The sequence below is a fragment of the Dama dama genome, chromosome 5, assembly GCF_033118175.1.
Source record: "Dama dama isolate Ldn47 chromosome 5, ASM3311817v1, whole genome shotgun sequence".
Taxonomy (NCBI): Eukaryota; Metazoa; Chordata; class Mammalia; order Artiodactyla; family Cervidae; genus Dama; species Dama dama.
In genome coordinates this window covers 120,123,003-120,141,524 of record NC_083685.1, presented here as the reverse complement: position 1 = coordinate 120,141,524, position 18,522 = coordinate 120,123,003, and the positions used below count along the sequence as shown (strand labels likewise).

Genomic DNA, 18,522 nt, shown 5'->3' with positions numbered 1-18,522 from the left:
CCCTGAGTAGGTGCTGGCTGTGCTAAGAGGGCTTTGCTAAGGTGGCTGTGATCCGTGGTCTCAGTCCCTTTCTCCCAGCTGCTTGTCAGGGCCAATGTCCTCGACATCAGGATGTGTGTCCGCAGGTGTCTGAGGGTCTCCCCAACTAGGGAAGGACAGCCCTTGGGACACCCTTTGGGCACCTCTGTTCCACCTCAGCTCCCGTTGGCTGGTGGCCTGGTGTGGGGCGGGGGCAAGGAACCAGCCCTAGGGTTTTGAGCAGCTTCTGGATGGCAGCCGCCGTAAGCTGCATGTCTTGTGAGCATGGGCTCCTTCCAGTCTATTCTCGATGACCTCCCCCCACCTGGGGTCACTGCCCCGTGTCCCTGTAATGCCTTCTGCCCAGTGGGTAGCTGGTTTCTGAGCACCAGTCCCCAGGGGAGAAGGTGGGGCGGTACATGGTCTGGACCATTGTGCCCAGAGGGAAAGAACCCTCACAGAACCTGGAGGTCATGTGCTCCTTGCCCAGAAACCCAGCTGCCAGGGCCCTTGTACTGGTTTGTCCTGGGAAGGCACGTGGCCAGGGTGTTTGGAAAGTGTGAGCAGGAGGAGGGGCAGCTGAGTAAGCCTTATGTCACCTGCTGTGTGCCCTCCGTCTTGGGCCCTTGGACTCAGCCTCCTGTGTGCTCCCATTTAGCTCTTGGGCTCTAGGCAGTAACTCTGAATTCTAAGTGCCTATCTACAGCGTGTCTGGATCCATGGTCACTGAGTTCACAGACCAGTAGGAAGACCAGCCCTCACTGGGAAGTGGGCTGTGGCGGCTGCAGAGGATCCCACAGGGTGGCCTGGCCTCCGTCTGGCCTGCCCCTGCTCACCTCCCCTCCCTGGAGTTCTGCCTTCCCTGGGGAATTCTCCCCGTGACAGGAGGTACCCACATGCCTAGGGTGCCAGACCGTGAGACGAGCCTCCAGGCTTTTAGCCCTGGCACACCGGGACAGGTGCCCTCACCCCAGGGGTCTCAAGCTTGCCACAGGTCAGACAGTCCTCCAGGCAGGCCACTCCCACTTCGCTGCCAGGTGGGCTCCTCTCCATTCTTTACTGGGTTCCAGCCTGGTCCTCCCAGGGCCTGCGTGGTCCCTTCAAGTGGGACACAGAGCTACCTGCCAGGCCCAGAACACACCCAGAGCCCAGCCATTGGCTCCCTCGCAGGAAGCTCAAGGGCCCTGCCAGGTCCTCTCAGGGCCCATAATCATCTCATCTCTTCCTCTGCCACAGTGGCACAGGGCCACAGCACCTACCTCTGTACAGACTCTCCTCTGGCCTCCCCTCCTCGTCTGTCCTGGGAGCCATCCTGCCTGTCCTGCCAGCTCTATTTGAGGACCAGGTCAGTGGTATAAAACTCTAATAGGTGTGAAACCCACCTCTGCCCTCCCCACCCCGGGCCCTCTTAGATTTCAGTGCCTCATCCAGAAGCCTGGCCCTCTGGTCAGCTCCCTTTAGGGTGGGAACTGCTCCTTGTCCCCGGGGTAAGGGAGACAACTGCTCCTTGTCTCCGGGGTACAGGGTACAGTCCCCGGGGGATGACTCGGGGCTGGGGCGCCGTCGGACTAAGGTCTGTGGGAGGGGCCTGGGGGCTGCCTCCCAGCAAGAGTTGAGTGGGCCAGAAACGGGGAGGTGGGCGGCGGTGGGGAGGAAGGAGGTGTCGCATCCCCCCTAAGCCCTGGACCATCTTTCTCCAGCGTGCCCCTGTGCCCAAGAGGCTCTGAACCCCGCGCGGGCTTCTTCCTCCAGGATGCGGAGGCCCGTGCCACCGGCGCCCGCCCTCGCGCCCCGCCCCGCCGCGCCCCGCCCCCGCCGCGATATAAGGCGCGGGTGCTGCCGTTCCGCGCCCCGCCGCCCGCTGCCACCGAGTACCCATGGCCGGGCCCGCGACGCTGGAGGCTGCCGCTCTGGCGCTCTGCTTACTGCTGGCGTCCCCCGGCCTCGCGTGGTACAAGCCGACGGCGGGGCCGGGGTACTACTCCGTGGGCCGCGCCGCAGGACTGCTGTCCGGCTTCCACAGGTCACCGTACGCACGGCGCTCCGAGTCCCGCGGGGGCACGCGATCCCTGGGAGGGGCCGGCACCTTCCGGGAGATGCACCCCAACCTGCGGAGTCTCGTGAGTAATGGGCACTGTTGGGTGCGGAGCGCTGGAGTGTGCAGGCGCCCCCTTATCTTTCCATCCCATCTCGCCCCTAGGCCGTGTGCGTCGAGGAGGTCACCCCCAACTTGCAGAGCTGCGAGCCGCTCCCCGATGGCCGCGCCACTTTCCAGTGCAAGGCCGATGTCTTCCTGTCGCTCAGTGCCTCGGACTGTCGCAGCAAGTGAGCCCCGACCCCGGCACCTGGACCCAGCCTAAATGCCCAGGGCACCCGCGGGCCCGCCCCCGTCCTGGCGCTAGATGGCACCCAGCACCGCCTATCCATCCCCATAGTAAATGGCTTAATGAATAAATGACTGGCAGCCTCTGGAAGGTGGGCACAGCGGGTGGAGTGGGCGTCTCCAGAATCTCCACACCTGTACTCTGCTCACCTAGGTGTGCAGACAGCAGCCAGGTCACCAGGTTTCACGGAGACACTTGTACAGGAGTTCCTAAGAACCACTGCTGGTAAAATGCTGCTGGGAACTTTCTGTGGGCCTCGGGCCACATCAAACCCAGACATCTTCTGGAGCCCTGCATCTGGCTCTGCAAGGCTCCGCTCCATACCCCGCCCCCTCCCTGCTTTTGTTCAGGCAGCTCCTGGATCCTCCTAGGAAGTGCTGCCTGTGTCCCCTACTAGCCATGAAGTCTATCATGCCAGCTCAAAAGTCCTACCCTGTAATAAGCCTCCCCTAAACACCCCACACCAGGACACCCTCCTGTCTCAAATGCTACATTTCTTGAGGCCTCCCTTACTAGAGGGGAAGCTCTTGGAGTGACTCCTTTCTTGGAGCACCCCCAAAACACCTGAGTATACGGCATGGGACAATACTTGTGCCAAATGAATGAATGAATAGGCTGGGCCCAGCAAGAGGGGGAAGGCAGCTAGATGTGGGGCTCCGGGGCTGGGAGGGGCTGCAGCAGGGGGATGACAGAGCTGGGAGCTGGGCACAGCCCCAGCTGAGTCCTGAGTCAGGCAGCTGGCTCCTCCCAGGCCTGGGAGCTCTTTGTTCATCCCAGCCGAGACCCACAGGAAAGCGGTATCCCCAAAGCCATGGGTGCTACCATACCTGGAGAAGGGAGGGGCTATGCAGGACCATGGCTCCTGAATACAACTGCCTTGTGCCAGCCCAGCACCCCTGCCCCACTCAGGCTAATTCCCTAATTCACTTGTTGGAATCTCAGTAAGTTGATTTACAGCCTGGCCCCCAATGAGGCTGACCTGAGTCCCTTAGCCTGAGCTCTGGCCCCAGAGATCTGGAGCTTGTCTCAATGACGTTCCCCACCCCATGGAATGCCTTGCTACCAGCTGGGCCTCAGGGGACCCAAGGGAGCTGGACCCACCAGCTAGCCCTTTGCTGAGGCTATAGGTGGGACCCACAATCCTGTTGTATCTGGGTGGACAAGTCTCCGGAGGCACCCACCTCCTGGACACCCAGGCTCCAAGTCTCCTCCAACCACGGTCCAGCTGGGGGGGGCTTCCCAGTCCTCACCTTGGGGTGCCACCCAGCAGGGGGTTCTGAGCAGGTCTAGGGCTGACTCTGTTCTCAAGAGGAATCCACTGGCTGCTCCTCTATCCCCCGCCCCCTGCCCCCACCCAATCAACCTACAGGAACTGGCTGATCCCTGCCTCCGGGGGATTGGAGTGAGAAGGTCTAATACCACTGGGTTCCTGAAGTTGGGGCAAGGGTGTGGGGAGAGCCCTGTGCCTCTCACAGCTTAGTGTGCTGCCCCCACTGGGAAAGGGAGGAAAGGAAGTGGGGCAGGGGCTGCCCTGAGAGGCTATGTGCACTGACAGTCCCCCCAGCCCCCTCACTGCTGCTGCCCGCAAAGGTTCTAGACTGGACCTTAAGAACCGGCAGAAAGGATAGGCCCACCTTCCAGAAGGAGTGAACGCTGGTCTAGGACTCCCATGGAGCCAAGCCACAGGGTGCTCTGGCCCCATCTGGCCCAGCAGCTGCAGGGCAGAGGCCATTCTGGAGAGAACTGGAAGAGGACTGAAAGAACATCCCAGTCCTCACTCTTGAACACCACAGAGCCATAAACCACAGCCACTGTCCCCCTCCTCCCCTAAAAAGAGGTGACTAGGGTCAGCACCCTGCAGCCACTACACCACTCCAAGTGGGCCCTGACTTGGGTGCAGGAGACCCTGAGATTCTGTGGACCTGGCCAGGGAGCAGCCCCCAATTCCTTCTTGGATCAGGGAGCTCTATGGGGACTGCAGGGTGTCAGACTCTCATTTTCCTCACGACAGACCCGGGGGCCAAAGACACTCTGTTGGCCCTCGCCTCTCTCCCTCTTTTGTTTCCGGCCACTGTGGGAAGCAGCAGGGGAGCCTGGATTTAGGCAGTTCGTTGCTGCGGCCATCCGCCTCCTTGTCAGGTGGCAGGGAGCAGGGCCAAGGTTTTCTGGTCCTGCCCTTCGAGATAGAGAGCCTGATGCAGAGCCTCTCCCAGCAGGTTTATTTGGTTGCACACCACCCAGTCAGGTACAAAACCAAGAAAAGTCTCTGGGGAGGCTGATTCAGGAAACTGGGTGCAGCGTCTGGGCACCAGGCCCCGGGGCAGAGGCCGCCCATGTGGGAGGTGGCCTGGTCTGCACCCGGAGGAGGAAAGGGGGTAGCCCCCTGGGTCACTGCTCCCTGAAGCCTGTTTGAACTGAGGCAAGGCAGGTGGGAAGGCCGCCTCGAGCTGGGCGGTGGAAGGCGTATAGGAGCTTTCCGGGGGCAGATGGTGAGCAGCAGCAGGGCTGGGAGGATAGAAGCTGGGCCTTCCATGGCACGCAGGGTGGCACCCCTCTGGTCGAAGGTGCCCCCTGCCCATCCTGCCGGCTGGGCTGCTCCACTGTGCTGGATGCCCTCTCTGCAACTTGGCAGGAAGGGCAGGATGGCCTACTGCAAGACAGGTACCTTGCGAGCAGGGTGACAGGCTGTGTCCTCCACACCAGCCCCTCCGCGGCTGGGTGGTTGGAGAAGAGGGCACCGCAGCTTTGTTAAAAACTGAGCCAAGCTCTCAAGGCAGGGTTGGGAGAGGGCCAGCCCCTTCGAGGGCCCCTGGCATCCTCCCACCTGTCGTCAGAAGTCACAGTCGCTCTCCCTTTCGGGCTGCACTTCCTGCCGCCTCATGGCCTCCTGAAAGGCCAGCTCCTTGGCTTCCTTCTTCTGGTTCCGGGCCTCATACTCCAGCCTGGGGGCCAGATAGGGTGAGGTGTGCACCCAGAGCCAGGGCCTCAGTGCCACCCTGTGCCCCCAGCACCCCAGCCAGGACTCACCTGTTCTTGATAATGCGCTGGACGATGAGGTCTGTGGTGAGGTCGTTCCCACTGTCAACCTGGCAGAAAATGCCCCTCCTTTTGGGCTCCTACAGGCCAGAGAGAGGGGAAGGAGGTGAGAGCTCTTCCCGGACCTTGTGGAGCCTGCACTGCTGCCCTGGCTCCGACTTCCCCCCACCCCCGCCATGGTGGGCGTGGTCACTCGCACTCAGCTCCTGCCTCCTCAAACCGTGAGGCCACCAACAAGGCAGCTGTCACCGTGCCCATTTCCCAGACAACCATGGCGAGGCACAGGGGCATCAGGTGGCTGGGAAGCACCAGACAGTGGCCACCTCGTGTCCACTGAGGGCCCTATAGGACCCACCTCGTATGGGTCAGAGCCATCCTTGTCCGGCACGATCTCCGTCTTCCCGTGACACACCAGGTCCACCTGGGGAGGACGTAGGGGTCAGGGAACCCTCCCAGCATCACCCTACATGGTCCCGTTCCCCGAGTGCCCTCCCCAAGGAGGCCAGCAGGGCTCAGAGCACTGGCCTGGCCCCACTCGGCCTAGATCCTCCCTGCCCACCAGGAGCCCCACCCTCACCTTGAAGTGGTCCAGGAGCTCTGCTGTGACCGAGTACGGGGCCCCAATCACCACTTCAGACACGTACTGGGTGGACAGGAAGCACAGCTGGTTAACTAGGACTTGCCAGGCAGCAGGATAGCAGCTGACAGGGAGCATGGTGGAGCCCCAGATTCACACCCCTAGGAGGGTTCCGGAGGGTGGGGGGTGGGGTGATGGGGAGGAGCAGCTCCAGCCTGGGAAGGACAGGCTGCTGGTCTACCCACCAGCACTCACCCGGCAGGCCAGCACACTCAGGGTCCGCTCATGCAGGTTCATGATGGGGTAGTTCTTCCCCTTGTAGTGGTTGACCTCCTAGAGCCAGAGCAAGGTTGAGTCAGCTGGCAACCTCGTTGCCAGTGTGTGTTTGTGTGTGTGAGGCTGTGCTCCCTCCCAACAATCCCTCGGGGACATCTGCCGGTATGGAGGCCATGATGGGAGGCCCGCCCTGGGTTTCTCCCTGGGCAGAGGCCCAAACTTGCCACCTCTTCCTCACTTGTGCCCAACCCCAAACCTAGGAGCCCTTCCAGAGTCCCCACACTATCAGATGCCCCGGGGTGAGACCTGGTCAAAATGCAAGCCAGCGATGACGTAGGGCCTCTCCGCCAGGCCATATACCTTCTCCAGAAAATCCACATGCCCAATGTCTGCGCCCAGGTTAAGGAGCAAGGAATCAATACAGAGCAGCCGTCCACAGGAGCAGGGACTCAGTGAGGACCCCTCCCACCCGCCTGCTCATGCCTCTCCCTGCTAATGGCTGTGTCCCTGCAGCCCACCGCAGTTCAGGGTCCTCGAGAGTCAGGGAGGCCCCTTGAGGCCCTGGGGTGCACTGGGGAGGATGTGGAGGGGCAGATAGAAGGCCTGGGGCAGGGACAAACCCCACCCGATCCCAGAGGATACGGAACAGGTCAAAGGCACCAGCCACGTAGATGACTGTCTCCCCAGGCTGGGGCTCCTTCCCTGAAGCAAACTGGATGATCTTCTGGGATGTCTGAAGAAACTGAGACACCCCTGTCCAGGGGTTCCGCCCCCCAGGGCACTGCAAGCCGAAAACAGCCTGGTCAGTGATGGGAGCCTTGCAGGCACGTTCTTTGCCTGTGACCACCCCTGGGCCTGCCCACACCCGCCTGTCCGTCTGCTCTGGGAGGCATAGGTGTAGGGTGGAGGGAGCAGGTATGGGGGCAACAGGCCGGGACTCCAAACCCCTAGCCGCTGCCGGCCACTCGCTTGATTGCTCTGCTGTTGCTCCCAGGCAGGCATTTCAGGCAGGGATGCTGAGGGCCAGCTGGCACTGCCTGGTCCACACCAAGACCCGCGTGGGCGGGGCGCCTGTGGGTGGCAGGACTGGGGTCCTGCCCGGCGGCCACAGCAGGCACTGCCGCCAATAGCACCTTGGCTCAGCAACTGGCCTGCCAGGAAGAGGCCAGTGGACACAGCCCTCGTGGGGACCTGGCACCCTGAGGCCACCGTCTGGTCACCTGGGAGGAGCCTTCTGAGCAAAGTGTCTCCCCGGCGGGTATCGGGTGAGGGGGCTATAGAAGGAGAGAGGACCAGGCCGCCTGGTTAGAGAACCCTCATTCACGCGGTGGCCCCTGGGACTGGCCAGCCAGCAAGATTGGCGGTCAGTACCCAGAAAGCAGGGAGCAGGGTAGACAGCGAGACCCCCTTTCCCCAGGGGTTACCTGGGGGTCAGGCAGCAGCCCAGACAGTACAGGCGACACTTACCTTGCCAAAGCTGTCTGCATACTCCCGGTACTCGGAGGACATCTCCTGCACAGAAGGGTACGGGGGTGAGGGGCCTGGCCCTCCAGACGCAGCCAACCCCAGGACCCCAAAGCTTGCTGTTCCAGTGCCCTCTGAGGGGCAAGGGTAGGGTAGGCGATTCCTCCCTCCCAGTCCCACACTCACCTGGCTGCTGTGATGGGCCTTGGTCACCAGCAGCATGCGGCCAACGAGGTCTGTGGTGGACACCCCCTGGGTGCGCTTGCATTCTCTGGGGACAGAGGTGGGGTTGGAGCTCTCATCTGGCGACACACGTACAAGGCTGCCTCCTAAGGGCACTTAAGCTGCCCCACCCAAGGGTAAGGGCAACTTTGCTTGTGGCTGAATCTACCATGGTCCAGTCCCTGGCAGCGTTGCTGTGCACAGACCATGCACTTCTTCGCTATTCTTGGCTAGGACAGAAAACCAAGACCCAGGGGGTGGAGGGACCACGGTCATTTTATCAACCAAAGGATGTGACTGGACAGAACAGGATTATCAAGCCTCAAGTTCGCAGACCATCCAAGGGGGTGGCTCTGATCCTGTCCAGTCTGCTGACGCCCAGGTCCTGCCTCACCACACACACTGCCAAGGGAATCCCCAGCCTTACTGCCCAATTCAAGAAGCTGACCAGGTGGCCTTTTCAAGAGTTACTCAGATAAAAGCCAGCTCCCCGTCGAACCCCAGGTCTCTACTACTCTGCAGCCACCTGGGGCCAGTGGCTCCCGTACTGGGTGACCCAGGTGCATGGCGCCCCCAGCCATCGCACCACACCAGCACAAGTCACAGGAAGCACAGGCTGCGGCCCGGACACTGCCCTCATGAGCAGAAGGCACTCGAGGGGCCCCAGGAAACTCACTCCTCTTTATAAAGGTGGGTCAACCAGCAGCTAGAGCTTACCTGTACCTTCCGGCCTGCTTCACTTCCTCATAGGTGTCCCGGCCGTCTACAGTCAGCGTGATGTCATCTAAGGGGTGACGTGAACAGGAGAACACGGCATTTAACCCAAAGCCACGAAGACCTCCAGGCCCATACCTTCACTCCAGGCCTGCCCCGGTGTTCGTACACTCCTTTCTGGGGAAGGACCCAGAGCTTCCTCAGACCCTCAAAGGGCTCCATGCTCCCCCAAGTGTGAGGAGGCCAGCACCTCCGGACACCCCTCTGATGGTCAGGTCCCGAGCTGCCCGAGTCCCCAGCCCCTGGGAGTAAGTCCCGCCCACTCACTGCCATGGACGCAGAAGTCACAGTTGTACTTGTCCAGAGTCTCCAGAGTGGTGACGTAGGGGGCTGCCGGCACCACCTCGTCCACCCACTTGATGGCCTGCACCATCTTGTACCTCTCCTCCTGAGTGAACACCGGGGGCCCCTTGTGCTTGGCGATCTCCTCTAGGGAGAGAGAGGAGAGCAAAGGACAAGGTGGGTGACTCCTGGAGGACTAGCCACAGGCTTGCCGGCCCCTCCTCAGAAGTCCCCTCCCAGCACTGAGCAGAGTCTGCAGCCACACAAGGGCTTATGGAGGGAGGCTGTCTCTGACCGGGTCCTCAGCCCATGAAGTACCAAGTAGCCCTGCTGTCCTCTGTGAGCTGGTACAGGCGCTGGGGATGTTCCTGCTGGGAACCGCACGCCATCCCCCACCTCAGTGGACTAGAGTTCCAGGTGCAGTCTGGGTTCCCTTTGATAGCTGGGTACTCTACTCAAAGGCCTTGGGACCCAGAAAGTGGGGTAGGAGGTGGGTGGCATACCCAGATGGATCCACTGGACACCCCCTACACCCAAGCTCATGACAGGATACAAGACAGGAAAGCTATGGGCGGCCCGGCCTGGGCTGGGGTTAGGGTGAGCTCGCAGAGCTGTGCTAATGGGGAGGATGGCCTAGGCCTGGCCCTACCCTCCAGGGGACCTGTGGAGTCTGTCACAGGCACGGGGATGGGGGGCGGGTGGTGGGCACAGCAGCCCAGCTTACCATCAGTGTGCACACCCACGATGAGGTGGTCACCCATGGCCCGGGCCTGGCGCAGCTGGTTGGAGTGGCCATAATGTACCATATCGTAGCTGTGGAGAGCACGGGGCTGTCATCCCCGTGTTGGGGGCACAGCCTTGTTCCTCTGAGTGTCATCAGGAAGCCCGCCAAGAAGCCACCATCAGAACTGCCCCCAGGGTCCCGGTTGGGCTTTCAGAGAGAGGGGTAGTCAGTTCTCCTTATCACCAGTCCCTGGGCCCAGGGTCAGACTGAGCAAGCATGACTGTGCCCAGGGACAGGTCTGGGGACCCTGAGGGCTGGTGAGGACACAAAACAGTCCCTGCTCCCCACACCTGGAACAGCGCTCTGCCCTTAGCTCCCATGGGCAGTCCCTTTAAGGTGCAGTATAAACTGGTGATAATTCAAGGGTACACTGGACTCTGTACTACCCTGAGACAGCCACGCAGTCCCTGGAGCCAACACATAAAGAAGTCTAACCAATGACCAAGGGCGACTGCTGGCTTTAGAAGTCCTGCCTGCTCCTCATGGCCTCTGGAAACTCTGTGAGGCTTTGCTCCCTGGAACCAACTCTGACTTCCAATCAGTGAAACTGACCTTCCCGTGAAGAGGCGGGAATAGACTAATGAGACGAGAAGAAAACCACCCCCCTGTCACCTGGGGTTCTAAAGCTTTCATCCTCAAATTCAGGTCTGGTTAAGAGAGAACTCTTAGCTGAAGGCCACACATGGCATCACAGCACCACTCGAGTTGTCATGTGTGTGGGGAGACCCCCACCTCTCTGTGGGCTCAGGGGTGGACCCTCACGCTTGCTCGGCTTCCTCCCAGCCTTGCACTGCCTTCTGAGTAGGTGGAGCTGTCCCTGTTTCTCCAGGTGGCCAAGGCCACCGGGTGTACAGAACCATTCTACTCAACACCACCTGCTACCACCACCAGGCCCCAGCAGACGAGCCTGTGGGGCACAGTACTCTGGTCCTGGGCTAAGGGAAGAGGGGAGTCTAAATTCAGGAGCCTGGCTGGCCCTTGTGCCCACCAGACAGGCTGGGCAGAAGGAGGGGTGCATAGCACAGAATCCAGGGTGGTCCTGGGTCCAGGCCGTACCCCAGTCACTGTGGCCCGCTGGGGGTGGGGCCAGGCCTGGCCAGGGCCAAGGTCAGAGTCCACAGACACGAAGCCACATCCCCTCCCCAAGGTGACTCAGGTGCAGGCACAGAATTATGGCAGCCCCGCATGCTGGCTGCTGAAGCCCTGGGCTTGCTTGCTTTCTTATTCTGGGGGGGGCTTGCTTTCTCTGCTTTCATCAAATAAAGGTCTGAGGAAGTAGTCAAGGTGGCAAGTTACCACTAGACGTTCACTTTCCTCTTATCCCCCAGCAGCCTCAAACCTATCTTAACACCACCAATCCAATTGTCTGGCTTGCCAAAAAGAGAGAACAGTTGGGCACTGTAACTCTCCTCAGATGGATCCGGGAGCCTGAGGGCTTCACTAGGGTCTTACACAGATCGGCCAATGCCTGCACTGACACTTGTCCAGACACCCAGGAGAATCTTCCAGGTTTTGTCCTGGGCAAGCTGAGGACTGGACAGGGAGAACTCTGGGAAGACATTTTGGGTGTACGGCTCCCTCGGAGGAAGAGTTCCTAACGCACTGAAATGATTAAAGTCACCAAGGTTAGACCCGCAACTCTGGCCACTATTGTGCTCAAATCAGGCAGGTGGGACCGCCTGGCTGGGTGTCCGGCTTAAAGGCAAACGTGGGCAAAGGAGCACCCAAGAAAGGTGCTCATGTAGGGATCCGCAGAAAGCCTCCAGCGACCCTCAGCCGCGCTGCCCGCGGCAACTCGGGTCCAGGGTTTCTTCCGCAGCCTGTGACTCCTTTGGCCCGCCGCCCCGAGCTCGCCGGCCGCCCGATTCCGGCGAAAGCGGCCACAGCGGTCACCACTGTCGCGGCCGCGGCCGCGCCCCCGCCCCCGCCCCGCGTCCCCCGCCGCGCTCACCAGCCGTCGCACCACACCCGCACAGCGCGCCTGGCCCTCGGGCCCAGCCGCTTGGCGCCGCCCGCCTCCCCGTGCCCGTTCCGGATCATGGCCCGGTGGCGGCAGCGAGACACTGCCCCGCCGGCTCCGGACTCCGAGCCGCCGCAGACCGCGCACGCACACGCCGTCACGCGGGTCTCACCCGCTTCATGCGGCCAATGGCGAACGTCGCCCCGCCCCCCGCGGAGCCCCTCCCTCTCACCACACACGCGGCCAATGGCGAACCTCGCTCAAGCCGGATTCCGCCTCTCCGCTCCCGACCAATGACCTGTGTCCAGCATCCCTTAGCGCCCACCTGGCAGAGGGGCGGGGCAGGACCACGTGGGGCGCACCCGCCCCTTCAGGCGTCTCCTCCCACCCACCGCTTCAGGAAGGTAGTCGCTGACAAGGGAAGGACAGTGCAGAGATGTTTAATAACAATAAAAAGGCTTGTTGAGAGCCAAGGCTCAAAAATCACCCCTTTGCAGCATACTCAATACAGAAAAAGGCTTCTATAAACTTAACGTTTTCAGTAAGAAGTAGTAGAAATTGGGTCGAGGCCCCTGAGACTGGCCTGGTGAATGAGGTAAGGCAGCTTTGTGCTTCCTCTTTGCAGGCCAGGTGTGAAATAACCGGAGTTCTGTTCTCACAGAGGGTGTGACTGCCACCTCTTTAGGAAGAGGCCGCTTGAGTGAGGCCTCTTCCATCATTAGGCCCATGCAGGGGGCAACCACAGCAGTGCAAGGGGGCTTCCCACGAGGACAAATGGCTAAACATGTCAGGGTGAAAATGTCACCCCCAGAGAATTCTCAGGAGCAGTCCTGGCATTAACGGTGCCAGCTGCCCCTGAACAAGAGTCCCGGCCATTTTCAAAGTGCCATCATTGTCCTTGGTCAAGCACCAGGTTACGTTACTTTCTTCCTTTTTGTGCGTTTGGTGCAGCCCCTGCCAAACCAGCCACCCAGGATGGGGGCTGAGCTAAGTGGTGCACCCCGGTCCCCAGGCCCAGGTTCCTCTCGGCTTCTGCACAGTGACTTGCGACTGTGGCTGCCTTCTTCACCAGCACGCAGGGGAGTCGCCAGGGAGAAGATGGGGTCCTGCCACCTACGTAAAAGGGAAAGCTGGGTCAGGTGTGCCAGGGAGCCCCTCGCAATCACAACCCGCCCCAGGACGGGAAAGCTGACTGAGGTCACCCTGCATCCCTCCCGTGTCTTAATTGTGGCTGGGCTGTGCTCAGTGGTAGCTCCAGAACATCTGTGAGAGGGGTAAGTTCCCCAAATAACTCAAAGGCCAGGACCCAGACTAGCCCGGCCTCTGCGGAACTCACTCCTCCTTGGTGCTTGAGGGGGCTGTGCACACAGGGGATGGGGAGGCACTAGCCCCAGGAAGGACGAGTCACTAGCCAACCCTGGGCCCCACCTTTCACTCATACAGCCAGGGACAGGCAGACCAGACCCTCTTCCCCTTCCCAGACGGCAGGACTTGACAGGAGGAAAGCTGACTAGGGAGGTGCGGCCTAAACACTACACCGTGACGAGATCATGTGTCTGAGATGTAGAACCACATATTATAAACTTAAGATACAGATAAGCACTGATAAAGAAAATGAGCTAAGTTAATGTGAAAAAAAAAAGTACAGTACACAATAGGCCCACATTACAGAACACCACAAACATAACATACAAGAATTGCCAGGCCCAGAAGGTGAAGGGATCCTTAATTCTTGAACCCTTTGATTAAAAGAAGTTATTGATTTCCCCTATAAGACCCTGGAAATTCACAGAGAGAGAAAGTGTAAACTTTTTACTCAATACACACACCACGTCTAAATTATCACAAATTCTGTATTAAGGCACAATTTGTTTAAGCTTCCCCAAAGTATTCCAGTTCCCCAAGCCAAGTGCACCCAGATCCTGAAGAGCAGAGTTGCTGAGAGCATATCCCTTCAAGGCACCTTCCCGTCCAGGCTGCCTGAGGGGAAGGGGGGACATCCAGGCATACCCTGGCAGATTCCCTCTCCCCGCAGGAATCACACCAGCCAGGACATCTCAGCCAATGCTGAGGCTGGGCCCTGCAGAGGCCACCACGCCGCAGTCACGCCTCAGATGCCAGCTGCCACACCTCAGAGCTTTCTCTACGCTCAGCTCACAAAAGACGACAGACACAGCCCATCCACACAGGGGCAGGGAAGTGGGGGACGCGCCTGTACCCCTCACCTGCTATAGCGGGGGATCTCCAGGCCCAGCTCGTCCATGAGGAGCTGCATGACGTCATCACACCTGCCGTGCAGCTTCAGGGCAGCCCAGTCATCCTTCGGGGTCCACTGGGGACAGGAGAAGGTGAGTGAGGACCTCACTCCTTCCCAACAGCCTGCTGGCCTTGGACCCTGCTTAGCCAGACCTCCAAGGTGCATGACTGTGGGACACAGATGTCCCAGGGATGGCTGGCTCTCCTGTTCTAAGGCCCAGGTCTGAGGAGGCGGCTCTGAGCACCTGAGTTACCTGCAAGTTCACAATGTAGAGCTTGGGCCGCCGGCTGGGGGGCTTGGTCATACACCAGAGGTGCGGATACTTCTTTAGAACCTGTGGGAATGGACAGATGGACAGACCACACACACCCCAGAGAAGAATGATACAGGAAGATGGGGTCTAAGGTTGAGTTGACCAACTGCAGGCAGGTTCACCCCTGTTCCCATCCACGGTGCTATTTGCATACCTTTAAGCTGGAGCCTAAACACAGGATTGTGTCTGCTTTGCTGGCAGCCTCGGTGGCTGCCTCCCAATTCAGAGGCTGCCCCAGCGTCCCCCTCTCCCCAAAGTGCACGATGGTGTCCCTGAGTTGGCCTCCACACTTGTGGCAGGTGCGGCCGGTCTGGTGCCGGTGCAGGGCAGTGCGCTCCGTCACATCAAACACTCGAACATACTCCCTATTGGGAGTGCAGGCTGTGCAGACCTGAGGAGAGTAGGGTCTGTGAGTGGGAGCCACTGGCCTGCCCAGGCCCGAGTCCCCGAGGGATCGCTCACTTCAATGTACATGTTCCCGTGGAGCTCCGACATGGCTGAGCGAGGCAGCCCACTTCGCAGGTGGAGCCCGTCGCAGTTCTGAGATACCACATGCTGCACCTGGAGGGGCAATAGCGGCAGTCAGCAGCAGGAAGTGGGGGGCGGCACTCAGGTGTGAAAGCATACCAAACCCTGCCGGTCCCAGAGCCCCCAGCCCAGCAGAAACTCCGACCTTGCACAAAGCACTGAAGGCAAACCCAGAGCAGCAGGCTGGTCCCAGCAGGACTCAGGAGGCTCTGATGAGGAGGGCACCAGGCCCACCCCCAACCACTCAGAAGCACTAGGAACCCCCAGGAAGGCAATGTTTGCACCACCTTCTCTTGGCTGAAAAGGGGCTCAGGACCCAGACTGATGCTTTAGGTCCTTGAAGCCCTAGAGGTTCGACCCCTCTCCCACTCAGCAACAGGTGCTTAGCGGAGGATCTCCAGAGGCTTCTTACTAGTTTGCCCTGTTATCTACGTGGTTCCTGAGATCTGTGGAAAAATGCAAGAGAAACACGAGGGGAAGGGGCTACCCTCACAAGCTCTTGGCCTAGGTGGACTCTCTGTGTGATGATTCAGCAAAGAGGCTACCCTCTACTCTTGGAGTGGAAACACAAGAGGAATAGATGACAGCTCAAACCAGAATCTAAACTGCTTGATGGGCGCTCATCAGGGGTACCACTAGCTGACAGAGGTAGTATGCAACTGTCGCCTGGGCACCAAGGTGGCCCTTTGGATCCTACTCATGGACCCAGCAAGTACAATCAGCCTTCTATATCCGAGGGTTCTACATCCGCAGATTCACCCAACCAAAGATCAAAAATATCTGGGGTGGGGTGGGGTGGGAATATTCAGGGGAAAGAAATCCAGAAAGCTCCAAGAAGCAAAACTTGAATTGGCCACATACTGGCAAGAATCTGCATAGCATTTACATTGTATTTATACCAGTTTAAATAGCACTGACATTATATTAGGTTTTATAAGTAACTCATAGATGATTTACAGTATAGGAGAGGATGCACAAATTACACACAAACACTATGTCCTTTTTATACAAGGGACTTGAGCATCTGCAGCCTTTGTTATCTAAGGGGGATACTGAAGGATGGCTGGACACTAGCCACTCTGGGCTCTTACCAGCTTCTGCTCATGTAAGCGGGTGATGCTCATGTGGGTGAGGGTTGGCTCAGCCTCACTCAGGTCAGCAGCACTGCTAGGTGGAAGGGAAGCAAAGGTGAGGGGAGTTGCAAGGACAGGTGCATGTGCCCTGTTCAACCAGGTAGAAATGCTGTGCCAGGTTGCTCACCTAACACTTCTTCCTTTCTGAAGCAGCGTCCACACTCCATTAGGGCCCCGGTAATCTGGGATAGAGGCTGCCTGCAGGTTCAGAAAGGAGATAAGCCCAGTGGAAAGATCACTGGAGGCACTGACAGAATTCCCAAGAATTTCTCTCAGTACTTCCCAGGCTGGTCCACAAACTGGTCAATTCGTTCCATAAGCTGAGCATTTCCTAGTCTAACATCCACCCAGATGGAGTGCACCCCTAGTGGCTTCTCCGCTCCACTAGGACCCCTGCCCCGACCTGTTCCAGCTCATCCTTCTAAGCTCCAAGGAGCCTTGTTCGTGCTGGGAGCCTCTTTACCATGTAGTCCAGCCTGGGCTCTGTGGACAGGTCTGTCCTCATACTGAGGGGGAAGACTGATCAGGCTCATCAGTATGTCCCCAGGGTCTAGCCAGTACTCAAGGGTTAGCAAACACTGAACCCATAAGTGGAATACTCCACCCTCCAAGTTCTCAGATCCTGATGCTGTAAATGGTTCTTGGCCTACCTTCACAAAGGCCAACCTCTTCAGACAAGATAAACGTTACTGAATTTCCCAAGTTTCCAATCCACTGAAACAGAGCTACCCCAAGAGAAGAAAACAGAGTGTGCCAAGATCAAGGTAGCCTGTGCTTCCCCAGGCTGTGAGTGACCTCCCTTGTGGGGAGCCCTGTCTCTTCTTGGGTGCTTAAGCTCAGAAAAATGCCCATTCTGACCAGAAATTCATATGCACATGGAAAATGGGAACCTCAAACAGTAACACTCAGAGCAAATTAGTGAACAGCATGTGGTTTTAGAAGCTGCTTACAATTCTTTAAAAAGTGATGTCACTGCTTTCACATAATCACATGATAGGAGGTCACATGTGCCAGGGTTCCAGGTGTTGGTAAGTTAAAGCAGTTAACATACCTTACACATTTTCGCTATTGGGCCTCTTCAGTCATCCCTGCATGGAGTGTCTTACTTCACAAGTGCCTGTAAAATCTTACCCACCCTTCAAGGCCCAGACTCAATGCCATGCCACCTCCCACAGAAAAACAATCAGATGGATTTTCCAGCTGAAACCAGAGGGTGTATTGGGATTTTCATTCTAGGGGCCTAGCACAGCCAGCTTCACATTAGTCATTTGCTTATACGGCTTAGTATCACCACCTATGGATTCTTGATGGAAATCCTTGTTTATTCACCTCTGCTGGGCCTACATGCAGGTCACACTCAACTTGCACCCAGCAATTAAAGCGCGTGCTATCCACACTATCCAAGCTAGTCACATTCGACTGCCCAGGTAGCTTCTCTATAAAACTTACCAAAAGCCATAGCAATTCCCTTCCTTATCTAATGCACTCTAATGTGTATTGCCTTGTGTTCTACGTACCTTACTTTAACCTTCAGAATGAAGGTAGTTCAGGGCTTAGCTCTGCCCACACAGCCTTCGGACAAGCAACAAACGATCAAGTCCTGTTTTTATCACTCTTCCTTTCTTGTCTCTAACTGAGTGTAATGCAAACTTCAAATATTTTAAAACGTCTATCTACTTAACGAAAATCCAAATGGAGTCATTTCGAGTTTCTCTAAAAAAGTAAAAGACGCTCAGCAGGCGCTTTTACAGTAAGCTTTTGCAAATCGGTACCATTGCTTAACAGAATACTGTGCTCAGTGCTGGAGTCAGATACCCAGAAGGGGGCGCCCCCCGCCTGCCCAAGCTCCAGCAATCCGTGTTTCCCAGGACCTGGGAGCCGATCCAGGGCGCAGTCGTCCCCGCCTCGGATCCCTACCGTGCTGATCCCCGCGCCCGTGTAGACGACCAGGTATTTGGCATTGCGGACGGCGCTGGCCAGCTCCCGGACTTTCCTCTGCAGCTCCTCCGGGTCGTCGCACACCTGCCAAGACACCGAGGCCGGTCTTGAGCCGGCCCCGGCCCGCCCGCGCGCCCGCCCAGTCCGCCCGCGCCCGGGACTTGCCTCCTCCTGCCGCCGCTTCAGGCCCTCGCGCCGCCTGCTCCGGCCCTGCAGCTCGGTCACCAGGTCCTCGCTCTCGGCCAGAAGCCTGCCCTCCTCGGCGCTGCGCTCGGTCGCCGCCTTCCTCAGGATGCGCGACACCTGCATGCGCGGGGCGGGCGGTGAGGGCGGCGCGGGCTGGGGACGCGGCGCGGGGCGGGCGGCGGCGTACCTGGCGGAGGCGCTCTCTCTGTTGCTCCTCTCGCAACCTCCGTACCCGCTCCGCTGCCTTGCGCTCGGACCGGCTCAGACCCCCGGCAGCCATCGCTCCTGAGGAGACTCGCGCTTCCGCTTCCGCCTCCCGGCAGGCCACGCACCAACGCATGCGCGCAAGACCCGCCCCGCCCTTCCGCCCCGCCCGCGCGTTGCCCCAAG

At 59.0% G+C, this 18,522-nt stretch overlaps 3 protein-coding genes across 6 annotated transcripts; 1 reads left to right on the top strand and 2 right to left on the bottom strand.

The window, feature by feature from the left end:
* Window positions 1-1,880: 1,880 nt before the first annotated feature.
* Window positions 1,881-2,440, top strand: NPB (neuropeptide B). The gene is made up of 2 exons (XM_061141260.1): window positions 1,881-2,138; window positions 2,219-2,440. The coding sequence occupies exons 1-2, from the start codon at window positions 1,896-1,898 to the stop codon at window positions 2,345-2,347; spliced, it is 372 nt and encodes a 123-aa protein (XP_060997243.1). The 5' UTR covers window positions 1,881-1,895; the 3' UTR covers window positions 2,348-2,440.
* A 2,160-nt stretch (window positions 2,441-4,600) lies between these two features.
* Window positions 4,601-11,929, bottom strand: PCYT2 (phosphate cytidylyltransferase 2, ethanolamine). 3 transcript variants are annotated; one of them, XM_061144513.1, is made up of 15 exons: window positions 11,769-11,929; window positions 9,758-9,846; window positions 9,019-9,180; window positions 8,695-8,761; window positions 7,942-8,026; window positions 7,759-7,803; window positions 7,512-7,565; window positions 6,934-7,072; window positions 6,598-6,680; window positions 6,271-6,348; window positions 6,016-6,081; window positions 5,794-5,859; window positions 5,430-5,518; window positions 5,227-5,344; window positions 4,601-5,116 (listed from the first exon to the last, which is right to left on the bottom strand). In XM_061144513.1, the coding sequence occupies exons 1-14, from the start codon at window positions 11,855-11,857 to the stop codon at window positions 5,233-5,235; spliced, it is 1,224 nt and encodes a 407-aa protein (XP_061000496.1). In that variant the 5' UTR covers window positions 11,858-11,929; the 3' UTR covers window positions 4,601-5,116; window positions 5,227-5,232. The 3 variants fall into 3 exon arrangements, with proteins under 3 accessions (XP_061000496.1, XP_061000495.1, XP_061000497.1); XM_061144512.1 differs by having other exon boundaries at window positions 4,601-5,344; XM_061144514.1 differs by lacking the exon at window positions 7,512-7,565 and having other exon boundaries at window positions 4,601-5,344.
* A 272-nt stretch (window positions 11,930-12,201) lies between these two features.
* On the bottom strand, window positions 12,202-18,452 carry SIRT7 (sirtuin 7). 2 transcript variants are annotated; one of them, XM_061144510.1, is made up of 10 exons: window positions 18,320-18,452; window positions 18,112-18,249; window positions 17,926-18,030; window positions 16,136-16,206; window positions 15,967-16,042; window positions 14,810-14,908; window positions 14,502-14,738; window positions 14,288-14,368; window positions 14,003-14,109; window positions 12,202-12,890 (listed from the first exon to the last, which is right to left on the bottom strand). In XM_061144510.1, exons 1-10 carry the CDS (start codon window positions 18,410-18,412, stop codon window positions 12,692-12,694), a joined length of 1,206 nt encoding a protein of 401 aa, XP_061000493.1. In that variant the 5' UTR covers window positions 18,413-18,452; the 3' UTR covers window positions 12,202-12,691. The 2 variants fall into 2 exon arrangements, with proteins under 2 accessions (XP_061000493.1, XP_061000494.1); XM_061144511.1 differs by having other exon boundaries at window positions 15,967-16,039.
* Window positions 18,453-18,522: the final 70 nt, after the last annotated feature.